This window comes from Physeter macrocephalus, chromosome 19 (genome assembly GCF_002837175.3).
Source record: "Physeter macrocephalus isolate SW-GA chromosome 19, ASM283717v5, whole genome shotgun sequence".
Lineage (NCBI taxonomy): Eukaryota > Metazoa > Chordata > Mammalia > Artiodactyla > Physeteridae > Physeter > Physeter macrocephalus.
The window spans coordinates 9,968,233-9,986,682 of NC_041232.1; the positions used below are offsets into that span (position 1 = coordinate 9,968,233).

Below are 18,450 nucleotides of genomic sequence, written 5' to 3' on the forward strand. Positions count from 1 at the left end.
TGGGGAAGGGATGCACCCAGTGGAATCAACAAGACTAATGGTCAAAATCAGATACCAGCTTTCCTGAGGCAGAAGAGCCCCAGAGAAGCAGTGAGAAGGCCGAGAATGTTCTCTTTGTTGCCAGAAAGTTCACAGGGGAGTGGACACTCCTCATGGCTTACTTAGGAAACAGCACCCCCAAAGTGTACTTCCCCCTTCTCCTCCCTCAGGAACAGGACGGATGAGGTTCAGAATTCTAGGCCCCAAAGGGCAAGACACCCTTAAGGCCGGTTTCAGTGAAGAGCTTGCTGGCCTGGATAGTAAGGAAGGAGTTTCAAAATACAGCAGTTTATAAAAAACAGTCCTTGTGAGCTGTGAAGTTAAAGAAGGGGAGTCACAGAGCTGCTCCCAGTTCACCTGCTTGTGCTAAGAAAAAATAAAATACAAATTGCTTCCCTGCCTCCGAACCCTCAGTACAAGGCAAACCCCATACACCAGAGCCACCGTGGCATACACAGGACACTGGCAGTGCACACGGGGGAAAGGTACAAAAGGAGACGTCTTTAAAATCTCTTCAAAATCACTTTTGTATAGAGAAGTAAAAGCAACTCAGACGATATGAATTCAAACCTCAGTGTAGAAATCTATCAAAGTTGGTACGGTGTCCAGGCACAGGGTGAAACCCCACCTCACACCATCCCCGGAGAAGGAGGAAGTGACTATAAAACATTATTGCTGGAGAGGCCTTTCTCAGTAGAACCAGAGCCGTTACAGGGGTTGGGGGGCAGCTGCCCAGGCCCGGGGAGACTGGAAGGGCAGGAGGCGCACAAGGAATCTTCCGTGGCCCCTTGGACACTTCCGCCCTTGGATGGATGGATGGGTGGATGCTGGCATTGTCTGGAGGGAGCTGCTGTCCCCCAATACTCTCAAAACAAGGATAATTAGGTTGTGGGGGGAGGATAAGGATGAAAAGAGGCCCCCACGTGACACTGCCTGCCCTCCCCACCCCCTCCCCCAGCTCCACTGCCGAAATATGAGTGAGAGATGGCTCCAGTGTGGGGTGCTGGCCTGGCCAGGTGGGTTTGTGGGGACACAGGTGGAGCCCTCCAGCCTCTGCCTCTGGGGCGGGTGAAGAGCTGGCAGCCTGGGGGGAGCTGCAGGAGGAGGAAGGAGGCCCAGAGGCTCTGGCAGGGGGTAAGAAAAGCAGGCGGGACCCCTCAGGACCCTCTTGCCATCCTGCACCAGCCAAGGACGTGGTTCCAGTTTCAGTTGGATTTGCCCCTTCACCCCTGGGCGAGGCCTCTGGGTCACAGGAGCAGTTGGGAGGCTGGGCCGGGAAGCGGGGCAGAGGAAGGGATGAGCGCGCCTAGCAGAAGAGCTTGACGAAGCAGTTCTGACAGTAAGGCTTGTCGTTCTGCTCCTTGAAGGTGCCCTTGTTGAGCTGCTTGAGGCAGAAGGCACAGACAAAGTGCTCCGGGTGGAACTTCTTGGCCATGGCGGTGATGCAGCGGCCCGTGATGGGCTTCTGGCAGCCGGAGCACAGCGAGCCCCGCCGCTCGTGGTAGTGCACCTCACAGTAGGGCTGCCCATCGTGCTCGAAGAAGCTGCCATTGACAAATGGTGTGAAGCATTCCTGGAGACAGAAGAGGGGTGGGGCAGGGGGGCAGGGGGCTCAGGCTGGGGCTGGGAGCTGAGGCAGCTCTCAGGTGACGGGCAGGAGACAGTCAGGGTCATCACACTCGAGACGATTCCCCCTGGCTGAGCATCCTCTGTGTGCCAAGTGTGGTGCTAAACGCTTATTGAATTCTCCCAATGACCTTGACTTGCCACTGCTAAGTTGCACTGCCTGGATTCAGACACGGGTCTTACGCCTGGGCACTTCAGCAGGCGGCTTAATGGTGTGCCCAGAAACCCCGGTGTCGAGAAAAGGGTTCCAGGGTCAAACTCTGCATCCGGGATTCCCATTTGGAGATCCAAAGGCACGCTTAGGTATTAAAGGCTCTGAGAAGTCTGGCAATGAACGGTTTCCCAAACTTATTTGATCAGGGGACACTTACTGGATCTCTAATAACATCTGGGGGACATTACCCCCCAGAATGCAGTCTGGAAACCATTGTCCATTTCCGCTGAGGCTGCTAAATGCTTGCATTATCTCATTTCACTCTCACACACCCTTCTCCCGAACATGACCCATCTCAGGGCTGTTGCACAGGACCACCTTGCTCTTGGTTTCTGCCAGCCTCAGTATGAGCCCTGGCCCAGGACCTACTGGACTTGAAGGACTGTACCCCCTGCCTTCTCACCTCATTAATACCCCCAAACAGGGCCTGTAAATCGGATTCAGAAAGCACAGTGAGGTAGGCCCTTCTCTCCCCACTGCCCGCTCTCGGCCCCCTCCAGAGGAGGGCTGGGGGCCCCTTACCCGACACACAAAGCACTCAGGATGCCACAGGGTGTTGAGGGCCGAGATGTAGTTCTCCAGGATGGCTCGGGCGCAGCCGCCACACTTGGGGGCGAACATGTCAAAGTAATCCTTCCGGCAGTAGGCCTTGCCGTCTTTCTCATGGAACCCTGAGGAGGGGGGTTGTGGGGGGCAGATGAGGCCTCCAGAGGAGGAGCCACCCTGACTCCAGCCTCAGCAAGGTCTCCCACCATGCCCCCACCTCCCCAATGCTCCGGGCGACAGCGAGTGAGAAGGTACCGCTCAGTACCTTCAGGCCCAAAGAAGGCTCCACACTGGGCACAGAAGAAGTGCTCGGGGTGCCACGTCCGGTCAAGGGCTGTCACCACTTTCTGTGAAAGCAAAGTGTGGGACCAGAGCTGAGCAGCTGCCCCACTGGACAGATCCCACAGCTGAGACCCGCAGGCAAAGCCATCCTTCCGTCCGGCCCCCAGCCCCAGCCAAGGAAAGAGTATAACACTCCCAAGATGGGGCTCTCTCCCAACTGTGCTCTTCTGAATACCACTGAGAATTCCGACTTATTGAAGGATGTAATATGTCAGGCACACTCTGTCTCCTTTAATCCTCATGTGCAGTTGAGATCATAGGTTCTATTGTGACTCCCATTTTATAAGGGAAGAAACTCAGGCTCAGAGAGGCTAGACATTTCCCTAACATCACACAGCAGGAGAGTGAGGGAGCCCTCACTCCACTCCATTTACCTGGGCAGGGCTCCTAACCTCTGGGAGTCTCAGCAGAAGGGAATCGGGGATGAGGGGTAGCGCTGCTTAATGTGCATTCGCACGGGCCGTGCATCCGGCCTGAGCGTGAATCCCAGTTTCCTAGCTGTGTGAGCTCGGCCATGTAATGTGACCTCTCTGAGCCTCAGGTGGCACCACCTGCACCCAGGAACTCACATCCAGGATGGGCCCGTTGCAGTAGTAGCAGCGCGGAGAGAAGAGGTTGTGATAGTCCTTTTCACAGTAGGGCTGTCCATCCCGCTCAAAGAAGTTCCGGGATCCGATCTCCTCCTGGCAGTGGGTGCAGACGAAGTGCTCTGGGTGCCACGTCTTCCCCATGGCGGTCACGACCTGAGGAGGGAGACAGGATATGGTTCAGGATCCAGGTCTGCCACAAAGCACCGTCCCAGAGAAGCCAAGGTCCCATGCCCACCTGCCGCTCCCTCCCCTGCCCCACCCACCCCATCATCACCTGCCCCGCGATGGGTTTCTTGCAGGCCCCGCAGACCCCCTTGGCGACTGTGGCGACCCCCAGTTTGTTCAGGTCAGACTGCAGGCTCCCCAGCATGCTGTCAAGCTGGCTCCCAGGCTTTGGGGGCCCTCCCGGGGGAGAGCTGCTCCCTGTCTTCCCCTGGGCCATGAACTGTGGAGAGAGGGGAGAGGGCAGGTGAGGACATCCGGGCCTTGGGGATGGGGTTCGCAGCACCAGGGGCTCTCCCCTCTCCTGGACAGACGGGCTGATGGAGGCAGGAAGTGCAGCCCCTCCAGGGGCTTCAGAAGCCCTCAAGGTGGGAGTGGCATCTGCAAGACATTCTGGTGTCAGAGGGGCTCACGGTGGGCCTGACCAAGCCCTGGGCACACACGGCAAGCAGGACATTAAGCCCCAGCCTTGGCACTGACCCCTCCCTCGTCCTGCCCTTCAGGGCTGCTCTGGCTGCCGTTCGGAGGCCAGCCGGCCACCCAGCACAGCTCTCCGTCCACTCTTTGTTCCAGGCCCTGGATCTTAGATAGGGGAGGAAACAAGAATAAGAATTTCTTTTTTCTTAATTAAGGAAGAAAGAATAAGAGACCTTGTCATCGGACCATTTCACAAAAAGGACTTTAAGATGAAATGAAAGGATGGATTTTTTTTTTCCCCTACTAGCAGTACCAAAATCAGGAGAAAAAGTCTAGAGAAAAACAACCACGAGAGAGAGGCCCAGGGAGAGATGAAGAGGGAGAGAGAGGTAAGCCAACCAAAAGGTGCAGGACTTAGGGAGGGGAGGTGATGGGGCTGGAGAGCAAGGAGGCCTCGCCAGGTACTGGGTCTGGGTCTGAAGGTGGGGGAAATAGGTTTTGGTTTTCCTTCTGGGAATGGCTTCCTCAGATGGAGCCTGGGGCAGGACCGAGGGGCGGCAGGAAGGGGCAGGCAGAGGGGAGGCCCCACGGGGAAGAAAGAGGGCAGCTGACGTCTCGGGGGTCGGAGAGTGGACATCAGGTTAAGCGAGGGTCCAGGGTCAAGGCCAGGTCTCAGGAAGGACCATGGTACCATGCAGGGCTTGTGGATGGAGGAACAGAGGGGGTGTGTATGTGTGTAGAGTAAGAACACCACTTGAGCATAAGGACAGGGACAGGTAGGGCTGGTGTCTGGGCCCCGGGAGGCCTGCCTGCATCGGGGGGAAGAGTGGGTCCTCGTCGGTCTGGCAGCCCATGGACCTCACAGAGTGGGGCGCAGGAGTGGGCGGGGTGGGGCCCTGCACACCGTCTTCCCGTGGCCCCGCCCCAGCACTCTGGACCCCGGGGGGACCTCGAGGAAGAGCCGAGGGCCCCAGGGTGGAGGAGGTGGGCGGGCTGGGCCGGGGAGAAGAACTGCTGGCCGAGACGTCTTTGCGATGCTGGAGCAAAGGGCTGGGAGGAGGAGGAGAAGGCAGAACAGAGAAGGTTCTTCTCAGGGGAATGGGAGAGCCAGAAGGGAAGACAACCTGGGAGGAAGAAGAGAGGGAGAGAGATGAAGGCAAAGGCGGAGGAAACATTAGCTCAGCAAGCAGGGGCTCCCTGGGGCCCTCCCACTCTGGCACCAAGAGTGAGGCTGGCCTCACAAGGCCACGGGACAGGACTCCCCCACATGCCAAACTTCCCCGCTGGCCGCTGCTGGGGAAGAACTGGAGGACCTCCGCCCCGGCCCAGCCCTGGGCACCTACTCACTACCTTCTCTACCAGCTGCCCCCTAGCCCGCCTCCCACACGGCTGCACAGTGATGACGACGCCCTCGGTCAGCCAGTCCTCGGCAGAGGCCCCCGCGGCCCCCTCGGCCTCCTCCACCTCCGGCTGGATGCCCAGCCGACCCTGCAGCTCCGCGATGAGCCGCTCCTGGGACGGGGTCCTGCTCAGGGTGGCGGGGTCCAGCCGGCGACGAGGGGAGGGCTCCCAGGACATGGGGTGAGCGTGGCCGGTCTCCCGGCTCCTCCTGATCATGGAGCGGATCTGAGGGGGGGAGGGAAGCTGTCACAGGCCACTCTGGGCTCAGCAGATGCTGCTCAGTCCACACTCAAGAGCCCCCAGGAGGGGTGGGCAGGACCAAACCACCAGAGAAGAGCCAAGCTGAGCTAGGGTGGAGGCAGGGGGCAGAGCAGACTCCCTCCAAGTCAGCCCTGACATTGGGTAAGACACTTCACTTCCAGGGCCTCAGCTTTTCCATCCTTGAAATGGGGTAACGGTATTTTCTCAGAAGACTTACAGGGTTATTACAAGAATTATTTGAAAGAATGTAAGTGGACATTCTTGAAAGGGCATAAGAATTTCCCTTCCTCCCTCCCTCCCTTCCTTTTTTTGATTCGTAGTAGAAAAAATGTAGTCTTTCCTTACAGTAAATCCTGCAACCAGGTTTTTTCCCCTTGTTTACATTATAACCTACTTGTTTCTAGCAGTTTGGTTATTTTTTTTTTTTTTTTTTTTTGGCCGCGCTGTGTGTCATGCAGGATCTTAGTTTCCCGACCAGGGATCAAACCCATGCCCCCTGCACTGGGAGCGTGGAGTCTTAACCACTGGACTGCCAGGGAAGTCCTGGTTTGGTTATTTTTGTTGTTGCTTTATTTTACTTTGTTTTTGAAAAGGACCTAAAATTTTAATCAAGAAGCAAATAACCGTTAACATCAGCCACGGCTTATTGGGGACCGTGTGCTATGTTCTTTCTAAGCACCTTCCAGGCGTTACTTCATTTAATCCTCTGGACAATTCTGGGGGAAATGGTCTATTACCCTCATTTTAAAGAAGAGAAAACTGAGGCTGCTACGGGCGTTGCCCAAGGTCACCCAGGGAGCAAGTGTTGGAGGCGTGGTTTGTATTCAGTTCTATCTGGTTCCCAAGCCCATGCTTTTCACCATTCCACACACATCCCATCAGGATGTCAGGGGAAGCTCATCTGAAGGAAAAAGCCTTAATCAAGCAAGAGGCAGGGTGCCACTAAGAGAAATTCCAGGGCCCAGGGAACTCCGCCGGCCCCACAGAGCCCACTGCTGGTTGTCAGGGTCTCAGGCCACAGCATCTCGGAATCGGCTGCCCAAGCTAACATGCACAGAGTGGGTGGCTGCATGCAATTAGCCAGGCGTGGTCCACGTGCGGCCTGCCGGGGCCATGCCTAGCAGCCGTGCGAGCTCACGCCTGCCTGGCCAGAGGTGGAAATCCTCTCCGTGGTGTTGGGTGTGTCCACGACCACAGCCTGTGGAAGTTCTGGCCGTTCCCTCCTGGCCTCTGCAGCAGCTTCAGTGGTGCCCTCTGGCCTCCTGGGGGTCTTGGGTCCCTGGGCTGGCCTGACCAGGCTGCCCCCCGTGGCCGTCTCTCCACCTAACTGCTCCTCCTCAACTGGGGCAGGGCATCTGCTCTCTGGCTCCCCTGGCTCTGGCCTTGCCCTCTCCTTCTGCTGTCCACGTGCCTTCGTGAGACTCCAGGTATCCGGGAAGATAGCCTGACGGTCCACGGCCATGGCGGCTGGCTCAATTACTTCCTGGAAGCTGGGCATAGCTCCCCGGGGGGACTCGGGCCTAAGCGCCTCCAGAGCCCACGGCCACTCCCATGTGGCAGCCACGGCCTCTCCTGGGCACAGAGGGTTGGCCGACAGCACTTGGGGTTCCCCAGCCTCCTGGGGACCTGTGCACCCAGCGTGGGGTAGAGTGTGGCCGGGGGGCACCCTGGAGAGCTCACTCACCAGGCTCGCGTTTGGTGGGTCCCTCCAAACGCGAGCCTGGCTCTCTGCACCCGGTGGCCCCAGAGAACTCTCCGTGGAGGGAGACCTTGAGTTGGGGGTGTCAGGCATCTCCCCAAGGCCAGCCAAATCAAGCCAGCTGCGGGCCACATTGTCGTCAGGGCAGAGGACCTCCAGGGTGTGGCCGTGGCCTCGAGGGGAGGGTTTCCTAGGGGGTGGCAGGAATACAGAGGGCCCAGGAGGAGGAAGAGGAGGAGAAAGTATGTGGTGTGGGGATGGAGCTGAGTTGGGCAGCAGCCTTGGGGAGCTCAAGGCCACGGCAGAAGAGCTGGTCTGGAGGAGGAGAAAGACAAAAGACAGAGGGGAGAGGAGAGAGAGTTGGGAGAGATGAGGAAGGAAGCTCACTGCAAGGGGCAGGCTGGGCCTCAGGGCTCTGAGAGTCCCCGTCTACACTGACCAGATCGTCTACACTGACAAGACCAAGGTGGTGGTGAAGCTGAGGCATGCGGACTGGCCCTGGAAGAAGACCCAGCCCCCAGAAAGGTTTTCCTGGGCTTCATATCTCTGGCTCCCATCAAACCCAGGCAGCAGAAAGCAGCCTCTGAGCCATGCCTGTCGGGCACGGCCCCCCGCCAATCCGAGTACAGACGAGGGAGAAAAAGCTAAGGTGAGGTGGGTCACGGGGAGGTCAGCCCAGGCACCAATCAAGGGACAGGAAGCCACAGGCAGCTCTCGGCTCTGTCTCTCCCAGACAATCCCAGCTCTCCTACATACCCCGAGACCTTGCTCCAGGGGCACAGTGAGAACCAGCGCAGCTTCTCAAGGGATCTCAGAAAAGCAGCACAGCCTAAAGGGTGCTGGGGCAGGGCTCCCTTGGGCCAACTCCTGAGTCCAGTGTACTTGCTCCTGACTGTGGCCACTCAGAACCACTGGCACATGAGGGCCACAAACCCAGGCCGCTCCCATCCTCCCCGCCCTGTGAAACCCCAGCCGAAGGGAGGTTTGGAGGCACCAATGGGGCCAAGAGCCGGCTCCCCTCCTCTGATTCCCTAAGTCATGCCCCTGTGGAAGGGTGGAGTCAGCAATTGTCGGCGAGTTCAGTCACCATCAGTCCCCATCAAAGCACTGCATGCTCTAAATAAAACATCTCGGGTCTGGCAGGCCTGGGGAGGAGATGAGGCGCCTCATGCAGGACTGGCCCAGTAGCCTGACGGGTGAGGTTTCCCAGAGAGAACTTGTGGGGACTCAGAGGCCCATGGAGGATGGAAGGAGGATGGCGAAAGAGGCCTGTGGATTCAGGAGCCAGAGGCAGAAAGAAAGGATGTGTTGAGGACAGCCAGCCAGCGTGGGAGATGGGGCTCCAGGGCAAATGACCTCTCAGCACAGTATCCCACACGGCCCAGCAGAGCACCCCCTCCCCTACCAAGAGCAGCCATCGACACAGGGTCCTTTGTCCCAGCCTCCTGATCCCTCGCCTGGGTGGCTGGGAGCTGAGAGCACCCAGAGAGGAAGGAATGTCCTGCTGAGCACGTCCTGCCTTCACAGGCTGAGAGGCAGCTCAGTCCCCACGTGGCCGGCCTGGCCCTCCCTCCCCCGTATCCTGGCAAGGCCAGGGCACTGCCTGCGGGGTCCCGGGCTCAGGGCGAGGCACCCAAACACGCAGGGGCCAAGTTCCAGCTACTCATGCTGAGGTACAGGAGGGGAAGGATGGGGGTTCTGAGGGGCCAGGGCAGGGAAGAGGGACCTCAGGGCACCTTAAAATCCGACAGCGAGGCCATCAGCTCGTCCAGCTCCCTGGTGGCAGAAGAGGCGGAGATGCGTGTCTGCTGCTGGCTGGAGGTGACTCGCTGGGGGCTGCTCATCTCGCCCTGGTTCACAGTGATGGCGGGGCTGCACGCAGGCATGGGATCAGCGGGGACCCCAGAGGCCAGCCCATGCACCCCCAGCATGTCCCTCCCCTCCCCAGGGGATTAACAACTCAGCTCTGTCACTGGGGTCCTGCCACCCCTAACCCCAGGGAAGCCCACCAGCTCCCAGTCTCTCCTGGGGACACATCGTTGGGAGGGGCTGCTGTCCGCCAGCAGGACAGAGCACTGAGGTGAGTTGATGGGAGAGAGGTGAGGGCAGCTCAAATGGCACCTTTTCCAAGAAGACCAAGTCCAAGCCTGCCTGTTCAACAAGCCCCAGCATCCTGTGTATCCTCCACAACACTGCACATACATGTGAAGTTGTTCCAACAACACAGTAACACCAAGGAGAGCTAAGACTCGGTAGACACTTACCATGGGTCCTGTGTGCACGTGCTTTATGTGTGTTATTGGGTCTCACTCCTACTGAGGTAGGTGGTCTTATCCCCCTTATCCCATTTCGCCCTATCCCATTCTACAGATGGGAAAACAAAGGCTTGAGAGACAACACTTAGTAAGTGCATAGCCAAGATGTGAACCCTATTGTGTGGCTCCAAAGCCTGTGCTGACAGCTGCTGGGCTACGGGTGCCCTCAGCATGCACAGTGTCTGTCCTTCCTGATGGATAGTGGCTCATTGAAGGCAGGCATGGTGTCTGCGTGACTCGTCACCATCCCTCAAGGCCTGGTGCAGGGCCTGGCAAACAACAGGCACTTCAGAGGGAACGGGTGACACTGGGGATGAGATGGCAGACCCTGGAGCACGGGACGAGCTGGGCGAGACCTTCCCTTGCCTGGGAGGGCCCGGTGGAGACTCACACGGGGCTGGGCACTGAGCTCTCCAGCTCATCCAAGAGACTCTCCACGCTGGGCCGCACGTCCTCCAGGCTCCGGCCTCCGTTCCGCTTGGGCTTCTCTTTGGTCAGTGGCCCAGCTTTGCCCCCCAGTGGACTGTTATTCTCCGGGATGCCGTAGTGGGGGCTCAGAGCCCCAGGCAGTGGGGGGCTTGAGTTGGCCTCATCTTGGGAGAAGGAAAGAGAAAAGCTGCTCAGCCCTGAGCCCTGCAGGGATCCAGAGGCCAGCAGGTGGGCCTGGTAGGCCTGACCTAGTCCTACCTGCAGGGAAGCCTGGGGGGTTATGCTGCACGGCGTTCAGCTCCAGCAGCAGGCGGTCGAGTTCAGAAAGGTTGCTGCCCAAGGAGGAGCTCATGACGGTGGGTGAAGGCTCGGCCGACTTCTGCTTGTTGGGGAAGCTTTGAGAGGCAAAGGGAAGACCTCGATGAGAGACACTCCCCAGCTCTGGCGGCCCACAAATCCTCAAGGAGAATAAGGCAGAGGGGATACAGCGTCTCCACCGGCCAAAGGACGGAGAGCGGGGAAGTGATGTGGCAAGAAGAGAGGAGGTAGGAAGTCTTGCTTCAGTTCTTGAACCTTCCTCAACGCAGGGCGATGTGAGAGCCAGCCCAGCTGCTGCACGGTGATGGCAGATAAGGCCACCGGGCCAGTTGAGAGGCCTTCTGCCATCTAACCCAGTGACCCTTGAGGCAGAATCCCCCTCCCCTCCAGCGCTGTGCCGTGCCTGTCCCTGGCCTCAGTGGCCTCTGCCCGCCTATGTGCAGGATTCCCAAGCAGGGGGAGGAGCTGGGCAGTACCTGTACACGTGCTCTTCCTCGCCGGCTCGGGGACACGGAAGGCCGATGCCGTCCTGGGGGTTGGAGGCACTGGAAGTTTTAGCACTGGAGCCGTACACGGGGGACGGGGATGGAGGCTGCAGGAAGGACAGTGCTCAGAGCTTCCCCGGGGAGGAAAAGGAACAGCCCGAGTCACCCCCGGAAGACTCCTGCTCACAGCCAGTCTCACCAGGGAGTTTCCACACTCTGACCAGGAGACAGGTGATTAACACTTGGTCACTGCCCCCTCACGTGGCCGCGGCGGGTGGGGAGAGCCAGAGGCTTCCCGCCTCTTCTCCCCACTTCCCGCCTCTTCTCCCCACTTCCCTGATCGCTGGCTCTCCGAGCCACTGCCAGACAAGCTCCTTGTGCCCTGAAGCTGACTTCCGAGCCCCTGTCCCCACCTTACCTGCTGGTGGATGAATCGGGAGGTGCTGGGCTGCCACTGGTCTAAGGGGTCAAGGACCGTGCCATTGAGGGCCTCGCTGGATGGGGGTGGAGGGACAGGGGGTGGCACGGCAATCTCCTGGTATGTGTGGTTTCCTGTTGGGTACGAGTAGGGGGTCTCCTCAGACAAGAACACAGGCCGTTTGGAGATGTGGGAGGTCGTGGACTCCAAGTCCGCCAGCAGGGCGTCTGCAGAGAGAAGGCGCGGGGAGCGGGTAAGAAAATGGATCCTGGGGACTAAGTCTCCAGTGGCAGTGCCCTCCCTGCCTACACCCAAGAGTTAATGACTTCTGAGCACCTGCCCCGCCCATGGGAGAAGTGACCAGCCTCAGGAAGGTACGAGCCCAGATCAGCCTGGCTAAGAACAGCTCCCTCTTCTCCCCAGCCAAGAAGGTGCTCTGGAGGCTCCTGGGGCCGCCCTGAGGGCTCTCCTACCTCTGGGAGCCGGGAACCTGCGTTCCCTCCCGACGGGGCTGTGCAGCTGGCTGGCTGGCCGCCTGGAACCCGCACTCTGACTCCGCAGGGCAAGGCGGAGAGAACGGGCGGGAGGGGCCCCACGTCACGGGGAGGGGCCTGGGCGCTGCCAGGTCCCACCTAATTTCCAAGAGCTTAAGCCAGCTCAGCCCCCAGCCTGGAGGGGCCCCTGGGGTGGTACCTGCCCTCCTGACCAGGTAGAAGCCGAACCTCAGGCTCCAAGCTCCTCCCGAGTCTCGGGGCTGCCGGTGAGGAGTGTGAGGGACAAGGCTGGTGCAGCGTCCCACCCCCCAACACCCGTCAGCAGAGAGGGGCAGGACTGCTCTGTAGGCTGTTTCTGCGGAAGCCTGGCAAGCAGCCTGGCCCCAGAGGCTCCAGGGCCCCACTATTCTGCTTTTAACAGCAGCAAGGGAGCCGAATCAGCCCTCAAGTGCAAGCTTCCGCAGCCCACAGGGGGCCCTGCATCTCCCCAGTCCCCAGACAAGAAGGGTACAGCTGGAGGGGTGGGGGCAGGAGCTGCTGATCCTGCCCTCCTGGGACCCTCAACAGCCCCAGAGCCTGGCCCTACATGCCATGCCCTCATTCCTGCTGTGCCACGGACTAGTTCACTCTCCCCCCACTGCTGGCCTGCTGCAGTGGGGGAACTCAGTCCCTGGCCCTTGTGATAATAATCACCAGAAAGCAATGGCTGGATCATGGCCATTTACTAGTAACAGGCACCGTGTTGGGCACGCTGTGTACGTGGTCTCAGTTAATCTTCGTAATACCCCATGAAGTTGGAATTCTCACCCTCCCTTTACAGACAGGGAAACCGGCTTCAAGAGGTGGTGGGACTGGCCCCAAATAACAAAGCCGGTAAGTGACAGGACTGGCTCCTCAGAGGCCCCAAACCCCAAAAATCTGCCCTGCAAAGGCTGCTGTGATCACACGATGGTGCCAGATTTAAACAGTACAACTTCCTGAATGACAGGGCCCAAGCTCTGAGGGCTGCCAGTCTGATCCTTCCTGGTGGCCCTGTCCCCAACCCCACCCCTGCTCAAAGGAAGTAAGAAAGAAACAAGGGCCTCACCCAGGGCCTGGGTCTGTGGGCCCACACCTCCCAGCTATGTGCCCTGATGTCCTACGCCCAAGGCTGGCAGCACCTACCCCAGGCTCCTACCCAGCTGATCAGAAGCTTGTCCCAAGGCCCGGGATGTCTCTGACTTCCAAGGAAGGTCAGTTCCTGCAGCCCCCGACTCCTCCAGGTCCTTTGGAAGAAGTCTGACTTCCTATCTCTAGCAAACCGGAACTAGAGGGAGTCTGCTGTCTAGGTAACAGTGGAAAAGGAACAAGTGTCCAGGGCCAATCCCAGTGGCCTCTCCAAGGCCACACCTGCTGCCTCGGCTTCACAGGCATCCTGGCTTCCTCTGGGCCCAAGCCAGCAGGAGGGTTGGGGTCCCTCCTTCTCCATCATGGGCAGAGCCAGCCCCCAACAAGTGCAAGTCCAGTAGGGGTAACAAGGGCAGCTGCCATGCTTGAATGCCCACCACGTGCCAGGAGTTTCACCTGTGTCACCTCTCTTCCTCCTCATGATACCACTAGCACAGATGGCAAAACTGAGGTTCAGAGAGGCAGAGGCACATCTCCACACTGCCTGAGCTGGCTGAAGTGACACCGCTGGGACCTGAACTCGGGTCTCTCGGGCTCCACTCAATAGAAGACAGATGGTTAAGCTTCCTCGTCAAACCTTCTGAGGCAGGGACACCACCAGCCTCTGCACCAAACACCTTCTCCCACCTCACTCATGACCTGACTCCAAGCCTGGCTTACTGGTTCACGGATGGATTCTGGTTTATGATTTAAACAGGCTCTTTTCAACACAGATACATCTGTTGGTCAAAAGGACCAGTCCTGGGGGGTGGAGACAAAAGATCTGCGGAGTTGAGCCAAACCCGAGTTCAGTCCCAGCTCCTCTATCTACACTACCCACAGCCACAGAGCAAATCACTTAGCTCCCGACCTCACAGCACTGGCGTGAGGTTTATACGGGATAGCAGATGCTATAGTACACGGGAAGCTGCAAACACCACATCTCATGTGCTTTGTGAAATTCAGAAAAAGATTTTCCTCCAAGGAGGTCAGGTTGGGTTGCAAAGTGCTGACTTCTCTTAAGTCCTCTATGGGTAGGATCTGGGCAAGACAAGAAAAGGGCAACCTTGAAGAGAAAAGCAAAAGCAAAGTAATAAAGTAACATTCAGGGGCTTCCCTGGTGGCGCAGTGGTTGAGAGTCCGCCTACTGATGCAGGGGACATGCATGGGTTCGTGCCCCGGTCCGGGAGGATCCCACATGCCGCGGAGCGGCTGGGCCCGTGAGCCATGGCCGCTGAGCCTGCGCGTCCGGAGCCTGTGCTCAGCAACGGGAGAGGCCACAACAGTGCCGTGGAGCGGCTGGGCCCGTGAGCCATGGCCGCTGAGCCTGTGCGTACGGAGCCTGTGCTCCACAACGGGAGAGGCCACACAGTGAGAGGCCCGGCGACCCGCAAAAAAAAAAAAAAAAAAAAAAAAAAGTAACATTCAAAGGGAAACATTTGGGGACTTCCCTGGTGGTCCGGTGGTAGAGAATCCACCTTACAATGCAGGGGACGTGGGTTCAATCCCTGGTCAGGGAACTAAGATCCCACATGCTGCGGGGCAATTAAGCCCGCGTGCCACAACTACTCATTTCGTGCACCTCAACTAGAGAGCCTGCGTGCCGCAAACTACAGAGCCCACGCACCCTGGAGTCTGCGCGCCACAACTAGAGAGAGAAAACCCGCATGCGGCAACTAGAGAGAAGCCCACGTGCCGCAACAAAAGATCCCGCATGCCTCAACTAAGATCCGACACAGCCAAAAATGAATAAAATAAATAATAAATCTTTTTTAAAACACCCCAAAAACAGAGTGAAACATTTGTGGATGTCAGAGAGCGGAGGCACACCACTGTCCAAACTTGTGTCTGAGTGAGAGTTAGGACATGCACAGCCACCGGTTCTGCGGTGTACTTCCTCCTCTCTCTCCATCCTTGGTCTTTGCTCTGTGATAGACAGGACTTGGTGCCACTGTCCCACCAAACCCCTCACAAGCACAAGCGCCTCAGGGGAGAGCCAGGAATACAGGAGGCACGGAGGAGGCCTCTACTTTGGATTCCTATGGGTGCCGAGGCCTGCTATCTCCCCACAGGCTGCAAAATGGTGATGGGCCAAAGTCTCCTTGCAAGCTCAGCAAACTCCTCCCCGGCCTGAGTAAACAGAGGCGGCAGATGGAGTCCACTTGCAGTCCACAGCGGGGGCGGGGGTGGGGGGAAGGTCCCCAGTTTTCAGCTACAGTTACTGCCTGGTGCCAGCTCTGAACACCCTAGGGGCAGGCTCAGGATTCCTTCTACACATACCCTGAAGAAGGTGTCAGAGAAAATGGTGCCGCTGGAACACACCCTCTCTCCCACATGTTTGGAGGATGGCTTCCATACACACAGAAGCAGTAAGCAGTCAGGGCTCACTCATTCAGCCTACAGAAGGCCTCAGACTTCCTCAGCATCGCTCCACTAAGCTTCTGGGTCCAGGCCTGAGACCACCGGAACAAGTCAGAGCACCTAGGACCACCCTAGTCACCCTGGGGAAAGAGCTCTCTCTGGGGCTTCTCTTTTCCTTTCCCTTTCTGGAGGAAATCACCCTAGATTCTGCAGGCGTTTTGCCTCCCCAGACCAGCTGATGCAGGCTCTGTCACTTCCATCCAAGAAGAGGGAAAGCCCAGGTCTCTGGGAGTCTATCCAGTGTATGTGTAGAGAGGGAGAGTTCCCCTTTCGAAACTGGGGATGGGGGAGTTAATGCAAAGTTTCCAGTCCACCAGAGGCAACCAGCTTGTTGCGCCCTGGAAGCGAAGGGGTGCGGACCGTCCTCCGCTGCCCGCCAGAGGGAGCTATTGGCCTGTCGGCTCTCCGCCACGGGGAGTAACCGAAGGTAACCTCGAGCAATCACGGAATTTTAGAGCCAGGGAAGACCCGGGAGCCCTCAGCCGGCCATGGGTGCACCGGGAAAGTTTCAGTGCCAGGGAATGCCTGACTGAGCTGGAGGGACGGAGCAGGCTGTGAGGAGGAGCACAACAGCGCCGGGGGTGGGGGGGGGTGGGGGTGGGGCAAGCCTCTGGGCCGTGCCTGAAGCACACATCATTTGAAGGCGTGACTCGAGAGTGACACAAGAGACAGACGCATGCCCTAGCTTCCAGTGCCCAGCGGCTGCACCTAAGCAGCCACTCAGAGGGGTTGTGGCTTCCACTGAGAGGCTACCCAGGGGCAAGCAGGTGGGTGGGCACAGCGCACGGGTCCAGGACAAGGTGAAAGGCCCTTCCCTGGGCCCCAGCAACCAGCAGCCGAGCACAGTCCTGAGGACGGGGTGGGGGTGGGGGTGGGGTGGGGGGTAGTCGCTGGCTCTGCAGCCCTGAGGGGGTTAAGACTCAGGTGTCCAGGCTCTCTGCGCTGGGAGGGAGGAGACTCGGGGGGCCGGTTGGGCTGCATTCCAGGGCAAATGCTGCAGCTGCGCCCCTCATATTCCCAGACCAGCTCAGGCGCCCAGGACGGAGGGAGCCCCAGGCCCCCTCACATCCCCAACATAGGAGATCTCCGCCAGACTGAGGTTTGGGGGCCTGGGCTGACCCACAGACACACGGCACGCCAATAATAAGTTAAACAGACTCAACTAACCACCTCCACCTCCACCCCCAACTGGAGTATAAAGACAAGTCAAGCCTCTTTCACAAGCCTGGTTTCCTCCTACGCAAGCCCGGCAACTTCTTAGTATGTGATAAAGACTATCAAGATCAGAGGCCTAGAGCTGGATGGACGCCAAAGAGAGTGAGATAAAGGGCCATCTAGGATCCCTCAAATGTGGCGGGGGGGCGGGGGGGGGCGCACAGTTACCAGAGCGATTTCATTCTCCCTCCCAGGCTCTGAGGACACGAGATGTTAGAACTCACACAGGGGAATTCTGAGTCACACAAACTCTGCTCTGTGGCCAAGCTGCTCGTCCAGGCTGCTTAACTGCTCCTGTACCTCGGTTTTCTTGTCCGTCCAATGGGAATTCCACCACCTTACTCACAGGAGTAAGGATTACACGAGAAAGTGGATATAAAGTGCCTGCTTTAGCACAGTCCCTGGAATAGAGCACACGCTCAGTAGATGGAGTTCCCTCCCAGAGAGATGGTTGGCCCTGGAGGGGAAGGAGAAAAGCGCTTCAACATCCTGAAGGCAAAGGATGTTGCAATCCTAGATCATCAGTTAGGGGCACCATTCTGGGGAAAACAAAGTCACCATGGAGAAGTCTGCCCAGCAGATCTTCATGATGGGGCAGGTACATGTGGGGCATCATCCCATCCTAGAGTTCACAGGCTCCCCTGCCACACCAGCGCTAGGCCGATCTAAAAGAGGTGGGGTCCTTTGGCCACCAGGAAGACCCCAGCTTGACAAGCCTTATGTTCTTGATACCTAGCCTAGAAGAGGCCCACAGTAAGAACAAGGCTCAGCTCACCCACCTTCCTCCTGCAGGCCAGTGTAACTCAGCTTTCGCAGCCCAGGCAGGTGTTTCCTTGGGAGCTGAGAAGCAGAAGGAAGGTGCAGCAAACACTGCCCTGAGAGCTCCGGCACAGCCATAAGGGACTGCCACTGCACAAGGCCTTCCCAGGCCAGGGCCAACTGTCCACTCCCTCCATTTATGGTGAGACCCAGACTCTCACAGAGACAGCAGCAGCTTGGTGAGTCCCTTCCCCACCAGACCTGGAGAAACCCAGCCTTTCAGCCTGCCTACCTTGCTGGGTTCAGAACTGTGGGCAAGAGAGGTTTTGGCCCCCCTGCTGACCACCTGCACAGGCTTGGTGGCCTCAAGTGTCAGAGGAGAAGCTGCCCAGCCTCCTTACAGCTGCCCAAGCTCAGTACATAAGCAGTGAGCGGGGCTCGGCCCTTCCTAAGGAAGGAGCTGTGTAAACAGCAGGACCGGCTCCCCTCTACGGGGATGGTCTCATCTCAGCCCCTTTGCTGAGACTCTTCCAGATTAGGAAGGAGAGCAGGATGAGAAGGCGGGTCTCCCCCTCCCCCAGCCCTGAGCATGTGAGCACTTAGAGCAGAGGTAATCTAATCCAGGGCAGCAAGGCACTTTTACATGGTGAGTAACTCCCCAGGAATGGGGAGCTGGGTATATTTATCCTGATAACTGTCCTGGGAGGAAAGACAGATCTGTGACCAGTAACGGCCAATCTACAATTTAGGCCAGATCTGCTCTGCACTACCCAGCCCGGGGACCCAGGGCCTGGACACTGACTAGGAACTCAATCTCCTGAAGGGGCCTCCCCTGCCAATTTGGGTTCTTGTCAACTGACTGCCTCCTCTCCAAGAATTAAGGGGCCCTGTCTATCTTGCTTGATGCCGTAGCCCCCGCAGGTAGAATGAATGGCTGAATGACAGCGGAACTGTGAGGACGAGGAAGATGGGGAAGGAGCCGCGAACAGAGAAAGTAGCCAGTGCCAGGATGCTGTGATTCCAGGCCCAGCCTGCTGAGTGCCCGTCATCGGGTCGGGCATCTTCTCTAGCTGTAAAACGGGCAGAACCCAAT

General features: G+C 58.2%; 1 protein-coding gene across 12 annotated transcripts in view; it reads right to left on the reverse strand.

The window, feature by feature from the left end:
- Positions 1-1,211: 1,211 nt before the first annotated feature.
- Positions 1,212-18,450, reverse strand: part of PXN (paxillin) — a 42,995-nt gene continuing 25,756 nt past the window's right edge. For 2 of the 12 annotated variants that reach the window (XM_055080320.1, XM_055080319.1), the window contains exons 2-15: positions 11,323-11,549; positions 10,896-11,011; positions 10,360-10,496; positions 10,064-10,265; positions 9,094-9,229; positions 6,803-7,672; positions 5,347-5,622; positions 4,806-5,120; positions 4,060-4,161; positions 3,632-3,802; positions 3,337-3,510; positions 2,691-2,772; positions 2,402-2,550; positions 1,212-1,612 (exon numbers count right to left, since the gene is read on the reverse strand). In XM_055080320.1, coding sequence (XP_054936295.1) covers positions 1,346-1,612; positions 2,402-2,550; positions 2,691-2,772; positions 3,337-3,510; positions 3,632-3,802; positions 4,060-4,161; positions 4,806-5,120; positions 5,347-5,622; positions 6,803-7,672; positions 9,094-9,229; positions 10,064-10,265; positions 10,360-10,496; positions 10,896-11,011; positions 11,323-11,549 — 3,224 coding nt within the window. In that variant the 3' untranslated portion in view covers positions 1,212-1,345. Of the gene's footprint in view, positions 1,613-2,401; positions 2,551-2,690; positions 2,773-3,336; positions 3,511-3,631; positions 3,803-4,059; positions 4,162-4,805; positions 5,121-5,346; positions 5,623-6,796; positions 7,673-9,093; positions 9,230-10,063; positions 10,266-10,359; positions 10,497-10,895; positions 11,036-11,322; positions 11,550-12,980; positions 13,081-18,450 lie in introns of those variants that run through there. The other 10 variants (XM_055080321.1, XM_055080322.1, XM_028479982.2 and 7 more) reach the window with 10 other exon arrangements.